This window comes from Staurois parvus, unplaced genomic scaffold, assembly GCF_062004578.1.
Source record: "Staurois parvus isolate SC_StPar_1 unplaced genomic scaffold, SC_StPar_1.0 ptg000144l, whole genome shotgun sequence".
Classification (NCBI taxonomy): Eukaryota; Metazoa; Chordata; class Amphibia; order Anura; family Ranidae; genus Staurois; species Staurois parvus.
In genome coordinates, this window is record NW_028317940.1 from 330,884 (window position 1) to 350,073 (window position 19,190).

General features: G+C 48.7%; 1 protein-coding gene across 1 annotated transcript in view; it reads right to left on the reverse strand.

Annotated features, from left to right (window-relative positions):
* The window catches only part of LOC149464993 (uncharacterized), a 374,728-nt gene that overhangs the window by 61,782 nt on the left and 293,756 nt on the right, over nt 1–19,190 (reverse strand). The window contains exons 7-10 of the mRNA XM_089673661.1: nt 1,551–1,859; nt 1,268–1,471; nt 952–1,179; nt 687–828 (exon numbers count right to left, since the gene is read on the reverse strand). Of these exons, the coding sequence (XP_089529787.1) occupies nt 687–828; nt 952–1,179; nt 1,268–1,471; nt 1,551–1,859 (883 nt within the window). The remainder of the gene's footprint in view (nt 1–686; nt 829–951; nt 1,180–1,267; nt 1,472–1,550; nt 1,860–19,190) is intronic.

Genomic DNA, 19,190 nt, shown 5'->3' on the forward strand with positions numbered 1-19,190 from the left:
TAGTGCAGGGGTCAGGAGTATGTAATGTACAACATGGAGTATATAGTGTAGGGGTCAGGAGTATGTAATGTACAACATGGAGTATATAGTGCAGGGGTCAGGAATATTTAATGTACAACATGGAGTATATAGTGCAGGGGTCAGGAGTATGTAATGTACAATATAAATTATAAAGTGTAAGGGTCAGGACTCATACTATTGGTATTCAGCAATCAGTGGTAGGTTACATGGGTAAGTTGCAGAGATCCACACCGCTGCCTCCCATCTCCTGAGACGGCACTCAGTGACTTGGGTCTGAGACTATACAGACATATCCCTCCACCCGGCAGACAGTAAGTGGCCCCGGGGGAATTGTTTTGGTAGAGATCCTGCTATGCCCGGGATGGGGCAAAAGACCTCACACACATCCGCCGGGTGTCTAGGTTGAGCCATGCTTATGGTGGAAATCCACATTTTGCTGCCAGCTGATCCCCGGAATCTCCATAAATCCAATCTAGAGACATAAATTGTGTCTGCAGCACAGAGAAGGAAGATTATCCGAGAGGAATCCAGGAATACAGGACGGGGAACACAGCTCAGGAAAGTGACCAGGGTATTACAGGCTCATATCACCCAGTACCCGCCCTACTCTGTACCAATCAGTGAGCAGTATGGGTGGAGGAACGGATTTAGTGTTCATGACCCACCTGTGCTGATCTCTGTAGGAGTGCCCTCCTCTATAAATGTCCCCGTTATTCCATCCTCCTCCATAGACTGCTGATCATCCCTCACATACGCCTCTTCTTCTTCTGATTTCACCTCAAATTCTATATCGATTGGATCTCCACTCTACATCAAGAGAAGGAGAGAAAATATCATCTGTACGATAGAAGATTTATTATTGTGACATCACATAGAGAATCCGCACATCGTCTCCATGAGTCCATGTTCTAGACTCTCCGTCCCACCAACCTTGTAATAGTGAGGGATGGTGTGACCTTCCTGTGTGGAATCCCGGGAATACAGAGGACGGGGATATCTCTCTGGTGGGTTCCTGTAGCTGGATGTCTCCACCATGGTGTCCTGGTACAGATCTTTGTGTCCTTCTGGAATCTCTGACTCCTCCATCACTCCATCCTCATCCTCCTCATCTTTTATCTCTTCTTTAACCTCAACTGTAGAATCTCTCAGGTTTCCACTCTGAATATATAATAAAATGACATCAATGGTAACAATGCAGATAATGTACAGATCCTAATGATACTATCAGTGATTGTTCCTCATCTACCTGATGATGAGGGATGGTGTGACCTTCCTGTGTGGAATCCCAGGAATATAGAGGATGGGGACATCTCTCTGATGGGCGTTTGGTATTAGGTGGCTTCAATATGACATCTGTGTGTCCTCCTGAACGCTCCTTCATCACTCCATACTCCTCATTCTCCTTTTTTATCTCTTTCTTAACATTAATATCATCCCCGAGGATTCCACTCTGAATATATAATAAGACATTCATTGTAACAAACATGCCGTGTATAAATCAGAACTACTAATAATTGATATTCACCTACCTGCTCATGGTGGGGAATGGTGTGACCTTCCTGTATGGAATCCCCGGAATACAGAGGATGGGGACATCTCTCTGGTGGGTTCCCATGACTGGATCCATCTACCTGATGATGGTGAGGGATGGTGTGAACTTCCTGTGTGGAATCCCGAGAATACAGAGGACGGGAACATCTCTCCGGTGGGTTACTGTTATTAGGCGGCTCCATCATATCCTTGTGTCCTTCTAAAAGCTCCTCCATCACTCCATACTCCTCATCCTCCTCTTTATACTCTTCTTTAACATCAATATTATCATCCCCGAGGATTCCACTCTGAATATATAACAAAACATTCATTGTAGCAAACATGTTTGTGGATAAAACATAACTACCAGCAGTTGTCTCCTACCTGATGATGGTGAGGAATGTTGTGACGTTCCTGTGTGGAATCCTGGGAATACAGAGGACGGGGACATCTCTCTGGTGGGTTCCCATGACTGGATTCTTCTACCTGATGATGGTGAGAGATGGTGTGACCTTCCTGTGTGGAATCCTGGGAACACAGAGGACGGGGACATCTCTCTGGTGGGTTCCCATGACTGGATCCATCTGTAGGAAACACACACACTGACTGAATCCATTATTTCTATGTGTTTATCAGATGATGGGGGATCTAGGTGGATCCTCCGTACTGCTCTCTCCTTTCCAATAAAGTCTCCTCTTACCCGGTGATGTGAGGGGCGGCCCTCCAGCTGTTTACAAACTACAAGTCCCATGAGGCATTGCAAGGCTGGCAGTTACAAGCATGACTCCCAAAGGCAGAGGCATGATGGGACTTGTAGTTTCGCAACAGCTGGAGGGCCGCCAGTTTGACACCCCCGTGCAATAGGGGTCTTCAGAGAGAAGGGCCACAATAAAGTCTCGTCTTACCCGGTGATGTGAGGGGCGGCTGATTGTCCATCATGACGTCCTTGTAGAGGTCCTTGTGTCCTTCTAAATACTCCCACTCCTCCATGGAGAAATAGACAGTGACATCCTGACACCTTATAGGAACCTGACACACACAATGATACAGTCACCATCCAGACACATCCCTTGTCTGTTACTGGAGAGTAAAATATGTCACGGTGACGATGGAGGAAGTGGACGGACGTGACGGTGGAGGAAGAGGACGGACGAGACGGTGAAGGAAGAGGACGGGCGTGGCGGTGAAGGAAGAGGACGGGCGTGACGGTGAAGGAAGAGGACGGGCGTGACGGTGAAGGAAGAGGACGGGCGTGACGGTGGAGGAGGACGGGCGTGACGGTGGAGGAGGACGGGCGTGACGGTGGAAGAGGAGGACGGGCGTGACGGTGGAGGAAGAGGACGGGAGTGACGGTGGAGGAAGAGGACGGGCGTGACGGTGAAGGAAGAGGACGGGCGTGACGGTGAAGGAAGAGGACGGGCGTGACGGTGGAGGAGGAGGACGGGCGTGACGGTGGAGGAGGAGGACGGGCGTGACGGTGGAGGAAGAGGACGGGAGTGACGGTGGAGGAAGAGGACGGGCGTGACGGTGGAGGAAGAGGACGGGCGTGACGGTGGAGGAAGAGGACGGGCGTGACGTTGGAGGAAGAGGACGGGCGTGACGGTGGAGGAAGAGGACGGGCGTGACGGTGGAGGAAGAGGACGGGCGTGACGGTGGACTTAGAGGACGGGCGTGACGGTGGAGGAAAAGGACGGGCGTGACGGTGGAGGAAAAGGACGGGCGTGACGGTGGAGGAAAAGGACGGGCGTGACGGTGGAGGAATAGGACGGGCGTGACGATGGAGGGAGAGGACGGGCGTGACGGTGGAGGGAGAGGATGGGCATGATGATGGAGGAAGAGGACGGACATGACGGGGGGTTACTGGGTGTAAATATAAAATAAGATCTTATTACCTCCTTTGCTGCCACTTCCAGCAATGTCTCCTCTCTACGTCTTTCCACACTGAACTTCTTGTCTGTACCTTACATCACTTCCTGTCTGTACCTGACATCACTTCCTGTCTTCCATAGAGACTTCCTGTCTGGGTAGAAGTGAGATCACCACCTTGTGGAGCTCAGAGGAACTGCAGCCCCGAGAACCATCTGGTAGTGTGACCCCGGCCTTGTGCTGGGTGTGTATGCCTGGCGGCAGTACACTCCGGCTCCCGGGCTGCAACCTGTTGACTCTTCATCATGCCACTTCACCTAGAAGTCCTACGCGGCTGTAGATGAATCTCTGGGATCCATTGCAGACGGCGTTCCTTGCCTGCACTCCATGGCAGCTTCCATCTTCACCAAACTTTGGAGGTGGACCAAAACCTTGGGAGCGGCGAGCAATTACCCTATTAGCCCCGGCACCTTTACCGGGCGGCAGTCCCAGAACCGCAAGTTCTGGGCTGTAGGTGCCTGGAGTCTTCTCATACTGGACATTTCACATGTATATGATTTTTTTTGTCCCCTACCCCAATTGTCCATCCATCAACTGCATATGTCTCTTTGTCGGCTGCTTGGTTCCATTACCAGCGGTGCTACCTTGCATGATCTTGATACATACATATGGACCAGGGGCAGACTGACAACTCATGGGGCCCTCGGGCTATAGGGGATCATGGGGCCCCTGTGTCCTTGCCCACACTCAAAGCACACCCAAAAAAGCCTATAAAAGGTGCCAGGAGCATTTCATGGGGCCCCCTACTGACCCCAGGCCGTCGGGCAGTGCCCGCGTATTCGAATGGTCAGTCCGCCTCTGATATGGACTATTTGCCATTATGTTTGATTGGTGGGGGTTTGCTCTGCACCCTTTAGCTGATCTACTCTTCATCTCTTTAGGCATTGCCACTGGGTTGTCTATATTATTGACCTCTCCTGAACAAAAGTCCCTCTTCCTTTCCTTCTGGTGACCTTTCTGGTCCCTACTGCGTTCCTTTGGGAGCAGCCACTGAGTACCCCATCAATACAGACCTCCGTCCCCCATACTTAGGTATGCTATAGATTACAGCACAAGCAACAGAAATCTAAATGTCCTGCCATTACCCACGGCAACTCACCACCGCCCTCCAGCAGGTTAGGCTCGTTCTGTCCCTGGTTCGCTCTTTTTGGTTCCAGCCGAGGCCTCCGAACCAGATATCTCGTAGTGTTATTGGGGGGTCTCTCAACCTCAGGAGACCTGGGGTATCTCAGGGTTACTTGTGAACACTGTCCCAGTACATAGGAGGACGCCTCCAGTGCCTTGCCTCCTCTTCATCTGCAGAGCCTTACCGCTCTCCTGGACCTTTGGGACTTCCTGTCACCATCACTGTCACATGGGCTGTCCGACCGTCCCCCTCTCCTCTGATGCCACCGCCTCCTTCTCCCGATCTTATGGGATCTCGTCACTCCGGTGCACCTCACCAGCCACCTATGCCCTTCTGCCTGTCTGAAGGTTCCACACCGGCGGGATCTCCCGGTGTCACCAGTCACCACAAGGGCCACCCCCATGGCCATCACACCGGCCAGGGCTTCAGGTGAGATTTCTAGGCAGATCAGGGACTTTGAACGACTCCTACATTGCGGGTGTCTGGAGCTCCTGCTCCTTACGGTGCCATGTTCAGGCCCCTCCACCCTTGTGCCCAACTTTTTGCCATTTTAATTCCACGCTAGATTGCCAGCATTTGATCCAGCTGGCCCTGGACTCATCACATTCTACCTGGGGCCATGGACTGCCTGGTCGATAAATGAATATACTCGTAGGTCCACTAGTAGTTCGCTGTGAACTGCTGCCCCGTTGGCTTTTTCCCTTTTGGCATAGCGGTTCCTCCAGTGCTGTTTATCGGCAGATTCACACTGTTGCCAATGTAGTTCATTTTTTTATTCTGCTTTTGCATTTCATCCCATCCTGCTTTGATGCTTACAGTGAGGAACAGAAGTATTTGAACACCCTGTGATTTTGCAAGTTCTCCCACTTAGACATCATGGAGGGGTCTGAAATTCACATTGTAGGTGCATTCCCACTCTGAGAGACAGAATTAAAAAAAAAAAAATCAGGAAATTACATTGTATGATTTTTAAAGAATTTATTTGTCTTGCACTGCTGAACATATGTATTTGAACACCTAAGAAACAGCAAGAATTCTGGCTCTCAAAGACCTGTTACTGTGCCTTTAAAAAGTCCACCTCTACTCCACTCATTAATCTAACTTAGTAGCACCTGTCTGAGCTCTTTAACCACTAGCCTACAGGGCACTTCTACCCCCTTCCTGCCTACAGGGCACTTCTACCCCCTTCCTGCCTACAGGGCACTTCTACCCTCTTCCTGCCTACCGGGCACTTCTACCCCCTTCCTGCCTACCGGGCACTTATACCCTCTTCCTGCCTACAGGTGTCTTGGAAATTCGCTTTAACGAATTTCTCCTTACCGTGAGTACTCGCAGTTGGATGCACAGAAATCCCCCATAAAGCTGTGCGAATCTCGCTTACCACGACTGCAGCTAAACTACACGATTCCTGCCCATCCAACTACTTTAGCTTCTGTTCAAATGTGGGTGATTGGAGCTCCTTATACCTGGAAATGATCACACGACACCTTCAGGTTGATGGTTGAATTCACATAAGGGCCGGCTTCAGACTCAGCCCTCGGTTTTATTACAAATACACACATGCCCCCCACATGAATAAAGTCAATCCCCTCCCACCGAACAATGCAATGGGGAGTGCCTATACACAGGATGTACATTCCGATTGGAGCATAGTCTTTCCTATTATCTATCACTGGTCCTCCCCCATGAGCCTTCTGAGGTCAGTAGACTTCCTCCCCTTCCCCCCCATGAGCCTTCTGAGGTCATATTTCCTGTCCTACTAGCTCCTATTGGTATGTAAATTCTTTGTACAAGCATTCCCTAAGCTAAACACCAGTCTGTACCTGGATGGGCCCGGTACGATCTTTATTAAAACACATCCATCCAAGATACAGTTTCAAGTTGGTAATAGGTTGTAAGATATGCATAAGCCTACACGCGGAGTTCGTACTGCTTGGCGCCTTGCGGCACGAAGTCCATGTGGTACTATGCTGCTGATATGTGGATACAGGCCCGCGGTCTACTGCCAGCGGCATTCGCATCGAATGCCATGGTGGTATACACGCCGGTCTATAAGCGCAGATCCGCCATCTCATCCATTACCGAGCTGAGTACTGTAATACATACATTGTACATGCGCATGGCCCAATTGCAGCCTTCAGAGCTTTAATTAAGCCACACGAGAGACATATGAATAACACGAATATATGACACATTTAAAGTTCGACCAACAATACAAAATTTCCATGACATTCCCTCCTGTTTTATCATATTCTCCTCGTGTCCCTTCTTGATCTTCTTCAGCTTGATGGGTGTAGTCTCAAAACCTCAAAGAGTTCCTGTAGTTGTCCCTGAGAATAAAGCTCCACTGGGTACCTGAAACAACAAGACCCGACGCAGACTCGACGCAAACAGGCTTGATTGAAGCGATGATCCTCAAGAGCGTTGGAACCCTCACTACAGGAAAGTTCTTGCAAAAACCACAAACAGACTTGTAGTATGAATAAGGCTTGTGATCCCTCGGTGGTCTGGGGAGGTCCAGCAGCAGATTCTCAAATTGCCCCTGCAGACGGGGCCACACAAGGCTGGTCTCGACCCAGACAGTTTTCCAAATCGCAGACACAAACCATGATGAGGCTTGAAGCTTGCTTGGAGGTCTTGGAGAATGTGGTCTTCAGGGAGATAAATTAGAGGGAAGCCAGGACGTAATCTGTAGAGAAGGTGGTTGGTTGGTGAGGTCTTCCTCCGATCAGTGGTTGGAGTGGGATCCCAGGAGCGGGCATGGAGATGTGGTCGTCTGCCCGAGCTTGGCTTACACGGTCGATGAGGCAACAGGAACATCTCACCGCGGCATATAAGAGGCAGAGGAAAAAGAGAAGCATCAGGACATACACTCCCACTTCCTTCAACCAAGATCCGATGGAGAACAAGAAATCTCCCAATCCTCCCAAACCCTTGAACGGATTCCAACCCTCACTAGCTATAGCTCTAGCTTTTCCCTGTAGTTCACTAACTTTGTCCATATGGGCCTGGACCTTGTCATCGGTGTCTTCTATCCAAGTACAACAATCCTCTCTGATGAACTCACAGAACCCCCCTTTGGCGGCTAAAAGGTAATCAAGGGCCATCTTCTCCTGAAGCACTAAAATTCCCATCTGCCGTTGTTCTTGGGCAATTTCTCTGACAGCCTCTACGGTCTCGTTAAACATACTATCCACGATGACAGAAAAATTGTTCAGGCGCTTCATAAGTTCTATTCCCCAACCTGTCCATGAGGGGAACCAAGCCCATGCCTGGTCGCCCTCAGAGAACAGCTCCCTGCGAACTCTCCCTGTCATCCTTACCTTCTTGTGGACCATCAACTCTTCTTGATCCATCACTACATAGGATGCTGGGACTAGCTTTATGAGGGCACACGAACCTTTCGCGTTCTGGGGAAATGTTCTATAGGCTGCCGAACCACACAGAAAATAGTATGGACCTGTCAGAGCAGAGCAGGAGGAGTTCCTCGTTCGGCCTCTGGCACTGAGCAACAGTTGCACAGACTGGGGGATTGCTCCCTCAGTCTGCACATCACATCCGTCCTTCCAACACACGTGGTCTGGTCGGTCAGTGTGGTTACTCAGAAGGGAAGTCTGGTTAGTCAGATTGACAGTTATACCTCCCTCACAGGTGGTAGTCCCAACAAACTTGTTACCTGTGCCAAAGCTGATGTTAAAGCACACCTTAGGGCTGCCTAGCTGTCCAGTTACCCATAATGGACTGACGAGGGTCCTACAGGAGCTAGAGCTAATATTGGTGCTAAAACTGATGTTACCTGCTAAAAATGTGTCATTAAGTTCTACCGACAAATGTCTACGTGGGGGCTGACCAGGGGTCTCTTGCTTTTTCATGCCGACGCGGATGTCATATAGGGCATGAACAGCGGCCATTGCAGACATGTGATGACTGGGTGGGGGCTTAGAGCATACCCAACAGTTGGTTTTGTTGGCGGTTCTGGCTAAACGCAGATGCATTTTAAATAAAAGGTTGGGGTATCTGCCGTCTTTTCCTCCGTTCACACACATGTAAGACATACAAAGAAAAAGGAAAATGACACCCCTCATTCTCTGGTGTAGCTGAAAAGCTTCTTGCAGTGGCTTGCGTGCACCCAGTTGTCTCGTCCCTCGAGCTTGAGTGAGGTAGGTGTCGTCAGCTGGACTTGGTATGGTCCGGTGAACCGTGGCTCGAGTCCGGTTCTTTGATGTTTCTTTAGGATGACCCAATCACCTGGCTCAATAGAAAGAACACCTGTTATTGCATTTGGATCCAGGAGCGATTCGCGAACCCGATGGTGTATCTTCTGCAGCTCCCGTTGCAGAGATTGCACATAACCTGTAAGCTGTCAATGCAAAGACGACAACTGTTGAGGAAAGTACAACCCTGTTTTGGGAGGTCCCCCAAACAACACCTCGTAGGGTGACAGCCCATGTGGTTGCCGAGGGGCATTCCGGATGGAATAGGGGGCAATGGGGGGACACTCAGGCCAAGGTTTTTGGATATCGGCCATGATGTTGGAGATCCTGTTTTTAAGGATTCCGTTAAGACGTTCAACCTTACCGCTACTCTCGGGGTGATATGGGGTGTGTCGTCGCTGACTCCAGTTCCACCAAAGAAATGCAGTCGTGTCCTTTGGAAGAGAGGTTAGTAGTGGACAAAGAAGACATGTTAGCAGAAGAGGTGTTAGTATTGTTAGTCGTGTTGCAAAATTCAGCACTGTCATGGCTGTCTTCCCCCCCCTTCTCATCTTCCAACACAGGAAGAAGAGAAGCTGGGTTAAGAATAGTGCATCGTTTGAGAGTGAGGTTAGTGGGGGTTAGGAGGGCTTTCCCCTGAGAGGGGTACCTTGCCTTGGATGTCCTGTTTTCGCAAGACCGTTCTTGCTGCACTGGTGTCGGTGAGGCAAGGGAGGGGATATTTTAATTCCTCTAGAAAAAGATGGATCTGGGCCGACACCGATTTGTCAACTTCCTATGAGAATTCATAGGAGTTACTTACCATGTGGTCACAGGGGCGGAGGACTCATCAGGAATGAACTGCCACCGACCTTTAGGTAATTGGGGACAGCTCCTCCTCATGTGCCCCGTTTGGTGGCACTGGAAGCACCTGGGTGGGGGCCTATCCTTCCTGTGACCCAGATCCCTTGGTTTTTCGTGTGGGGTCTGGGACATAAGAACTTTGGCCTTGTCCTGTTTTCTTCTATCCATTTCCCTCTCTATTGCCGCAAGAGTGGAAAGGATAGCAGGGATAGACATCTCATTATATTCGGGTCGGGCCAGAACCAGCCTTTCCCGAATTTTAGTATCGATGCCTTCCAAAAATTTGGCCCGCAACAGAATGTGTGTCGCGGTCACCTTTACCCCTTCAGTTGGAGCATCAGGTCCAACTTCCAGATCCGCATCCAGTGCCGTCTGCTTGAGACGGCGCCAGAAGCAGGCGCTTTCCTCATTAGGACCCTGGGTGAGCTTCATCATGTCCATAGTAGAGGTAGCACCATACATTTCTGGAAGCTTTGCCTTTAGCTGTGTACAGAACTCTTTGCCCCCTGAAGTCATCTCCTCATGAGTGGTTATAGAGCACCCTGCAATCACTGTACTGGCCACTTCCATGCCCACCTTAGCCCGCAGGATCTGCGCACAATCTGACCCGCTCATACCATATCTGAACTGGTTTTGTCCAAACATTCGAGCAAATCCTCTCGGATTGACTCGATAGTCCGGGAGCTCAGCCAGAATAGTGCGGATCTCTGCCGGGGTGAAGGGGACATGCCAAACTACCCGTTCCCCTAAAGTCCGTTCTCCCTGTGCATTGGGAGGACCTTCAAATTGCTGCACCCTGACTGGATAGGCCTCGGTCCGGGAAGAGTGCAAGGGCTGGCCCAGCTTCATCAGTGGGCTTAGATTAACCACCTCGCTTACTGCACCTTCAGGTTTGAGGTCCCTCAGATCAGGGTATAGCTGGGGGGCAGGGGTCTGATCAGTGGTTCGTAGCGCTTTGATGCAATACGCCCTGTTTCTTAACCGGGTGTCTATTCCCCTTGATTCACAGATAGTCTGCAAATCGGTTGTTGAGTAGGCTTCATAGTTGGAAACAGAAGGAGCTGGGGTGAAGCAGGGAGAAGGGAGAGGTAGAGGCTGAGGCATAGATACAGAAGACACGAAAGGTTCGTCAAGAGTGACGTCACTAGCAGAAGAGACAGGTGCAGTTATACTTCTCTCAGCCACTGTTGGTTGTTCGGGAACCCCAGCAGACCCTGATCCTGCCTGCCTAAGTAGAGTCAGCCCTGAAAGAGCTTCCTCCACCTCTGACACCGGATCCTCCTGTTTTATTCCCTCTGGAGGCCAGGTATACATCACCTGGTTCTTCCGGACAGACACCAGTTTATGTATGCCCTGCTTCCCTAATCGGATTCACCTGTGAAGCCATAGCTGTGCGATCTCTAGTTCTGACGCCTGCATCCGTGGTTCAAATTCAGAGATGAATTTTTCCCACCTCCATGCGTCAAATGTACCTTCCCGGGGAATTTCCCATCTGGTACCCTTCGACCATTTATTCCACCTTTTGAGGGGTTCTGTAGACTTCCCCCCCAAACTCACCTTCATCAGTTGTGCAGCTGTCCTTACCCTGAAGAGGGCTGTTTCCCCCTCTCTCTTCATGGACTGACTACTGCCCATCGTGACTAGTCACTGGTATGTATCCCACGTCCGGGTACCTGTTTACCCCCTGGAGCACTCGGTGGGATCCTACCGAAAGGCCTGATTCCACCACTTTCCCAGCACAGCGTAATTTATGTGATTCTTATCGATCACCCGAAGCGCATCAAGTGGCGGTCAGACTGAGAGCACACCTCCCACTCCCACAGCGCAATTTATGTGATCCTGACCACCCGAAGTGTTTGTGGTAACCAGGCTAAGCGTTACACTTCCCTGGACCGCCCACTCGCACAGCGTAATTTATGTGGTTCTCATCACCCACTGTGTTTGGCAGGCCACACCGCACAATGATGAAAGTGGCTTTTCTCTCCCTGCACACAGTAGCTAACACAAGTCAAAACAAAAAGAGGGGTTCTTGGATGTTACTTAGGGGTCACTGGTTGACCGAAAACCTGCTAACTGACCTTTAGGAAATTTGTTTAAAGAAAAAACTTTCCTAATACACACAGAAAAACCCCTTTTCAACCTGAAAAAAACGTTAAAAAGGACAAAGTGGATCCTTATGAAAAACACGGGACATTTCACAGTAAAACAATTACACAGAGGTAAACCGAAAAACTGCGCCAAAAGTAACCTTGTTGCTGACGCAAAAATCACTCCTATCAGCTCCGCTAAACGATCTGCGCTACACACGCAATCTTCGCTGCAACCACCTAAAACCGTTTACACAAAAAGTCTGCTGGATGCGAAACACGCAACGCAGCAGCTTTAAAACAAACCCGCTTTACAATAAGGAACTACTTTTAACAGGAAAAACACAAGAAAAACATAATCACTATACAAGAAATCTATGTGCAAAAACCCAGACTTCACCGCGCTCACTAAATGTGGAACACGTGAAGGGAAAACTCGCTTAACACACTTTAAATTGGCTGGCAATACGCAAATTTAAAGCTAAAAGCAAACAACTTAAACTGTAAAAATTTGGATTAAAAACACAAAATGGGTCAAATGCATATAGGAAACTTCATGCACATTGCATAGAGATTACTGCACATGTGGTAGTCAACAAAATGGCCACCAACAGGGGAAGCACATGTGGTAGTCAACAAAATGGCCACCAACAGGGGAAGCACATGTAGTAGTCAACAAAATGGCCACCAACAGGGGAAGCACATGGGAACACTAGCCTCAAAATTACCTCTAACCTCTTACATAAAACAGACTTTTGGACAGAACATACACTGGACAATTACACAACAATATACAGTACACATACAACACAATTTGGCACGATCACAGAACGGACATAAAACACCAACATATCACACTAACATGCACATGTAACAGAAAGGACCCCCTGCTGCATGCTTGCTGGGAGCAGTAGTACCACAAAACATTGCACAGACTACATACACACAAAGGTCTTACAACAGTTAACAATTAACCTAAACCTTTCAGCACTGTAATAATTACCTCACGTGGAGGGGGGTAGAGCAATCACCACAGTACCTACAACCCGCAAATACTTACCTAACACTATGCAACAACTTTTACCCGCTAAAACATATACCCGTTTAATTTTTGGTTGGAAGATTTTTAAACTTGACCAAATCCAGCCAACCAAACCCCCCCCCCCTCTGCTGCTCTCCGCAGAGACAAACCCTTCTCTTTCACCCACAAATCAAGATTTTAGGACAAAACTAGGTCCTTGCTAAGCGGTAATTCTTGTTAGCTAACAGAGAGCGAAATCAGCCACACGAACGTGCAAAAAGCGATCCTCTTAATGGCAGAGAGACCTGAAATGTGCCGGCATACTTTTTGCTAGTTCATGATGGCTCATTCCCCCCTCGTACTGGGTTAGCTATCCCAGAATACGCGTTAGTATCCACCAGGCTCGCCAAACTGTCTTGGAAATTCGCTTTAACGAATTTCTCCTTACCGTGAGTACTCGCAGTTGGATGCGCAGAAATCCCCCATAAAGCTGTGCGAATCTCGCTTACCACGACTGCAGCTGAACTACACGATTCCTGCCCATCCAACTACTTTAGCTTCTGTTGAAATGTGGGTGATTGGAGCTCCTTATACCTGGAAATGATCACACGACACCTTCAGGTTGATGGTTGAATTCACATAAGGGCCGGCTTCAGACTCAGCCCTCGGTTTTATTACAAATACACACATGCCCCCCACATGAATAAAGTCAATCCCCTCCCACCGAACAATGCAATGGGGAGTGCCTATACACAGGATGTACATTCCGATTGGAGCATAGTCTTTCCTATTATCTATCACTGGTCCTCCCCCATGAGCCTTCTGAGGTCAGCAGACTTCCTCCCCTTCCCCCCCATGAGCCTTCTGAGGTCATATTTCCTGTCCTACTAGCTCCTATTGGTATGTAAATTCTTTGTACAAGCATTCCCTAAGCTAAACACCAGTCTGTACCTGGATGGGCCCGGTACGATCTTTATTAAAACACATCCATCCAAGATACAGTTTCAAGTTGGTAATGGGTTGTAAGATATGCATAAGCCTACACGCGGAGTTCGTACTGCTTGGCGCCTTGCGGCACGAAGTCCATGTGGTACTATGCTGCTGATATGTGGATACAGGCCCGCGGTCTACTGCCAGCGGCATTCGCATCGAATGCCGTGGTGGTATACACGCCGGTCTATAAGCACAGATCCGCCATCTCATCCATTACCGAGCTGAGTACTGTAATACATACATTGTACATGCGCATGGCCCAATTGCAGCCTTCAGAGCTTTAATTAAGCCACACGAGAGACATATGAATAACACGAATATATGACACATTTAAAGTTCGACCAACAATACAAAATTTCCATGACACAGGGCACTTCTACCCCCTTCCTGCCTACAGGGCACTTCTACCCCCTTCCTGCCTACAGGGCACTTCTACCTCCTTCCTGCCTACCGGGCACTTATACCCTCTTCCTGCCCAGGCCAATTTCCAGCTTTCAGCGCTGTCACATTTTGAATGACAATTGCGCGGTCATGCAACACTGTACCCATATGAAATTTTTATCATTTTTTTGAGACAGATGGAGCTTTCTTTTGGTGGTATTTAATCACCTCTGGGATTTTTATTTTTTCTTAAACCAAAAACCACTGAAAACTTTGAAAAAAAAAAAAGTTTTTTCTTAGTTTTTGTTATACAATTTTGTAAATAAGTGATTTTTCTCCTTCACTGATGTGCGCTAATGAGGCTGCAGTGATGGGCACTGATAGGCTGCACTGATGGACACTGATAGGTGGCACTGATGGGCACTGATGAGGAGGCACTGGTAGGTTGCACTGATGGGCATTGACAGGCATCACTGATGGGCACTGAAAGGCAGCACTGATACATGACACTGATACATAACACTGATATATGGCACTGATAGGCGGCACTGACTGGCACTGTTAGGCGGCACTGACTGGCACTGTTAGGCAGCACTGACTGGCACTGATAGCCGGCACTGACTGGCACTGATGCCCACTGATAGGCGACACTGACAGGTGGCACTGATTGGCAGCACTGATAGGTGGCACTGATTGGCATTGATAGGTGGCACTGACTGGCACTGATGGGTGACATTGAAAGGCAGCTCAGATGGGCACTGATATGTGGCATTGATGTGCACTGGTATGCACTGATATGTGGCATTGATGTGGCACTGGCACGTGGCACTGATGAGCACTGACAGGTGGCACTTCTGGGGCCACACTGATCATCAGGGTACACTGATCATCAGTGCCCTGATGATCAGTGTACATGTCCCCTCCGCGGAAAGCCGATTACCGGCTCTGCTCTCCGCTGGACAGCTCGAGAGGAGAGAAATGCTGATAACCGGCATTTCCCTCTTTACATGTGCACTCCCTGAGCCACGCATGCGCAGTGAGAATGGTAGGACGTCATATGACGTCCTATCAGAATGAGAGAGCAACCTTGCGCTTGCCTTGTACTATAGGGCGGTCGGAAGGTGGTTAAAGACACCTGTCCACCCCACAGTCAGTCAGATGCCAACTACTACCATGGGCAAGACCAAAGAGCTGTCAAAAGACACCAGAGACAAAATTGTGGACCTCCACAAGGCTGGAAAGAGCTACGGGGCAATTGCCAAACAGCTTGGTGAAAATAGATCAACTGTTGGAGCAATTGTTAGAAAATGGAAGAGGCTAAAGATGACTGTCAGTCTCCCTCGGACTGGGGCTCCATGCAAGATCTCACCTCGTGGGGTATCACTGATGCTAAGAAAGGTGAGGAATCAGCCCAGAACTACAAGGGAGGAGCTGGTCAATGACATGAAGAGAGCTGGGACCACAGTTTCAAAGGTCACTGTCGGTAGAACACTACGCCGTCATGGTTTCAAATCATGCATTGCACGGAAGGTTCCCCTGCTCAAGTCATCACATGTCCAGGCCCATCTGAAGTTTGCCAATGACCATCTGGATGATCCAGAGGGGGCATGGGAGAAAGTCATGTGGTCAGATGAGACCAAAGTAGAACTTTTTGGTCTAAACTTCACTCGTCGTGTTTGGAGGAAAAAGAAGGATGAGTTGCATCCCAAGAACACCATCACTACTGTGAAGCATGGGGGTAGTAAAATCATGCTTTGGGGGTGCTTTTCTGTGAAGGGGACAGGACGACTGCACTGTATTAAGGAGAGGATGAATGGGGCCATTTATTGTGAGATTTTGAGCAACAACCTCCTTCCCTTAAAGCATTGAAGATGGGTCGTGGCTGGGTCTTCCAACATGACAACGACCCGAAGCACACAGCCAGGATAACCAAGGAGTGGCTCCGTAAGAAGCATATCAAGGTTCTGGAGTGGCCTAGCCAGTCTCCACACCTAAATCCAATAGAACATCTTTGGAGGGAGCTGAAACTCCATGTTGCTCAGCGACAGCCCCGAAACCTGACAGATCTAGAGGAGATCTGTGTGGAGGAGTGGGCCAAAATCCCTGTTGCAGTGTGTGCAAACATGGTCAAGAACTACAGGAAACGTTTGACCTCTGTAATTGCAAACAAAGGCTTCTGTACCAAATATTAACACTGATTTTCTCAGGTGTTCAAATTGTTATGTTCAGCAGTGCAAGACAAGTACATTCTTTACAAATCATACAATGTGATTTCCTGAAATTTTTTTTTAATTCTGTCTCTCAGAGTGGGAATGCACCTACAATGAGAATTTCAGACCCCTCTATGATTTCTAAGTGGGAGAACTTGCAAAATCACAGGGTGTTCAAATACTTCTGTTCCTCACTGTATATTCCTGGAGTGCGTGGCCTGCATGCCTGTGAGCCCAGGCCTTGATTGTACTGTTTGACAACGTTGTCCGTAATCGCAGTTGGACTCCTTTTGGGACCTCTTTCTGTGTGGGACCCAGAGAAGTGGGCTCTGGAGAAGTCCTGGAGGTGAGCATGGGAAGAGGTAACAAGGGAGCTAGAGAGCAGGAGGTCTTGGGAGGAACGAAGAGAACGGTTCTGTTGGTATTTTGAGTGTATGGTTTGTATATCCTCATAGATGGGTCCATGGGTGGAGAGAAATAAATGACTGCCTAGTCCAGCTCTTCTCAGCCAGTGTTCCTCCAAAGGTTTCTAGGGGTTCCTTGAGAAACAGAGAAAGCCCATCTCTCGGTACCAATGATTTCACGAAGATACAGTGAAGGAAATGCGTATTTGCTCCCCTGCTTATGTTGAATGTTTGCCCACTCACAAAGAAATGATCGGTCTAAAATCGAATGTTCGGTGTATTGTAACACAGAGACAGAATAGCAACAACAAATTCAGCAGAAATGCATGTCTAACAAATGATGACTGATCTGCATGTTCATGAGGGAAATAAGGATTTGATCCCCTATCATTCAGCAGGATTTCTGGCTACCAGGTGTCTTTCATACAGGTAACAAGCTGAGATTAGAAGGAGTCTCTTAAAGGGAGTGCTGCTAATCTCATTTTGTTACCTGTTACCTGTATAAAAGACACCTGTCCACAGGAGCAATCAAACAATCAGATTCCAAACTCTCTACCATGGCAAAGACCAAAGAGCTGTCCAAGGATGTCAGGGACAAAATTGTAGACCTACACAAGGCTGGACTGGGCTACCAAACTATGGCTAAGCAGCTTGGTGAGAAGGTGACAACAGTTGGTGCAATCATTCACAAATGGAAGAAACACAAAACAAGTGTCAGTCTCCCTAGGTCTGGTGCACCATGCAAGATCTCACCTCGTGGAATGTCTATGATCATGAGAACAGTGAGGAATCATCCCAGAACTACACGTGAGGATCTTGTCAATGATCTCCAGGCAGCTGGGACCACAGTCACCAAGAAAACAATTGGTAACACACTACGCCAACAAGGACTGAAATGCTGCAGTGCCTGCAAGGTCCCTCTGCTCAAGAAAGCACATGTCCAGGCCCGTCTGAAGTCTGCCACTGAACATCTGAATGATGCAGAGGAGGACTGGTTGGAAGTGTTGTGGTCAGATGAGACCAAAATCCAGCTCTTTGGCATCAACTCAACTCGCCGTGTTTGGAAGAGGAGGAATGCTGCCTATGACCCCAAGAACACCATCCCAACTGTGAAACATGGTGGTGGAAACATTCTGCTTTGGGGGGGTTTTTCTGCTCACGGGACAGGACAACTGCACAGCATCAAAGGGACAATGGAGAGGGCAATGTACCGTCAAATCTTGGGTGATAACCTTCTTCCCTCAGCCAGGGCATTGAAAATGGGTCGTGGATGGGTGTTCCAGCATGACAATGACCCAAAACACACCGCCAAGGCAACAAAGGAGTGGCTTCAGAAGATGCACATTAAGGTCCTGGAGTGGCCTAGCCAGTCTCCAGACCTTCATCCGATTGAAAATCTGTGGAGGGAGCTGAAAGTTCGAGTTGCCAAACGTCAGCTGCCAAACCTTAATGACTTGGAGAGGATCTGCCAAGAGGAGTGGGCCAAAATCCCTCCTGAGATGTGTGCGAACCTGGGGGCCAACTCCAGGAAACGTCTGACCTCTGTGATTGCCAACAAGGGATTTGCTACCAAGTACTAAGTCATGTTTTGTGAAGGGGATCAAATACTTATTTCCCTCATGAACATGCAGATCAGTCATCATTTGTTATACATGCATTTCTGCTGAATTTGTTGTTGCTATTCTGTCTCTCAGTGTTACACTACACCGAACATTCGATTGTTAGACCGATCATTTCTATGTGAGTGGGCGAACATTCAACATCAGCCGGGGAGCAAATACGTATTTCCTTCACTGTATATGAATGTCCTTCTCTCACTGACCACTGATATAACGGGATCCTTCTCCCAATCATCACCAATAAGGGACCAACAAACGGACCGCTTGGAATGAGTTCTGGGTTTGGACTGAATCCATGTTTCAATAGAATTTGTCTTCTTTGAAGGGACGGTGTATGGCTGACCGGGCTGAACTAAATGGGTATTCACCTAATTTGAACCTCCAGTTGCAGTATTACTACTGCTGCAAAATGCGAGTGCTTCCCACTAAAGCTGGTTTATAGGGAGTTGGAGGCCTCAGGCATGTTTTCCCCTGGCCCATTTAGTTGTCAACCAGGGATTCCTGGCTGACAAGTGAATGTAACCAAAACCAAAAACCAGTATGGGGCCCCCCAGAAATACATACTAGACTCCTTAGGTCTGTTGGGATTTTATAGGGAACCCTACGCAAAAATTCTTGAAATTAAAATGTGAGGTACCCCCCAAAAGCCTTACCAGACCCTCATGTGAGCATGCAGCCTGGTTTCCCAGGAAAGGGTGGGTGGGTGAGCATGTCCCTTCCGGAGCCATACCATGGCCCTCAACACAAGGAGAATATCTTGCCAGGCTAATCATGGTTGAAAATTTGAAAAAGTACAATGTATGAGCTCGTATCGG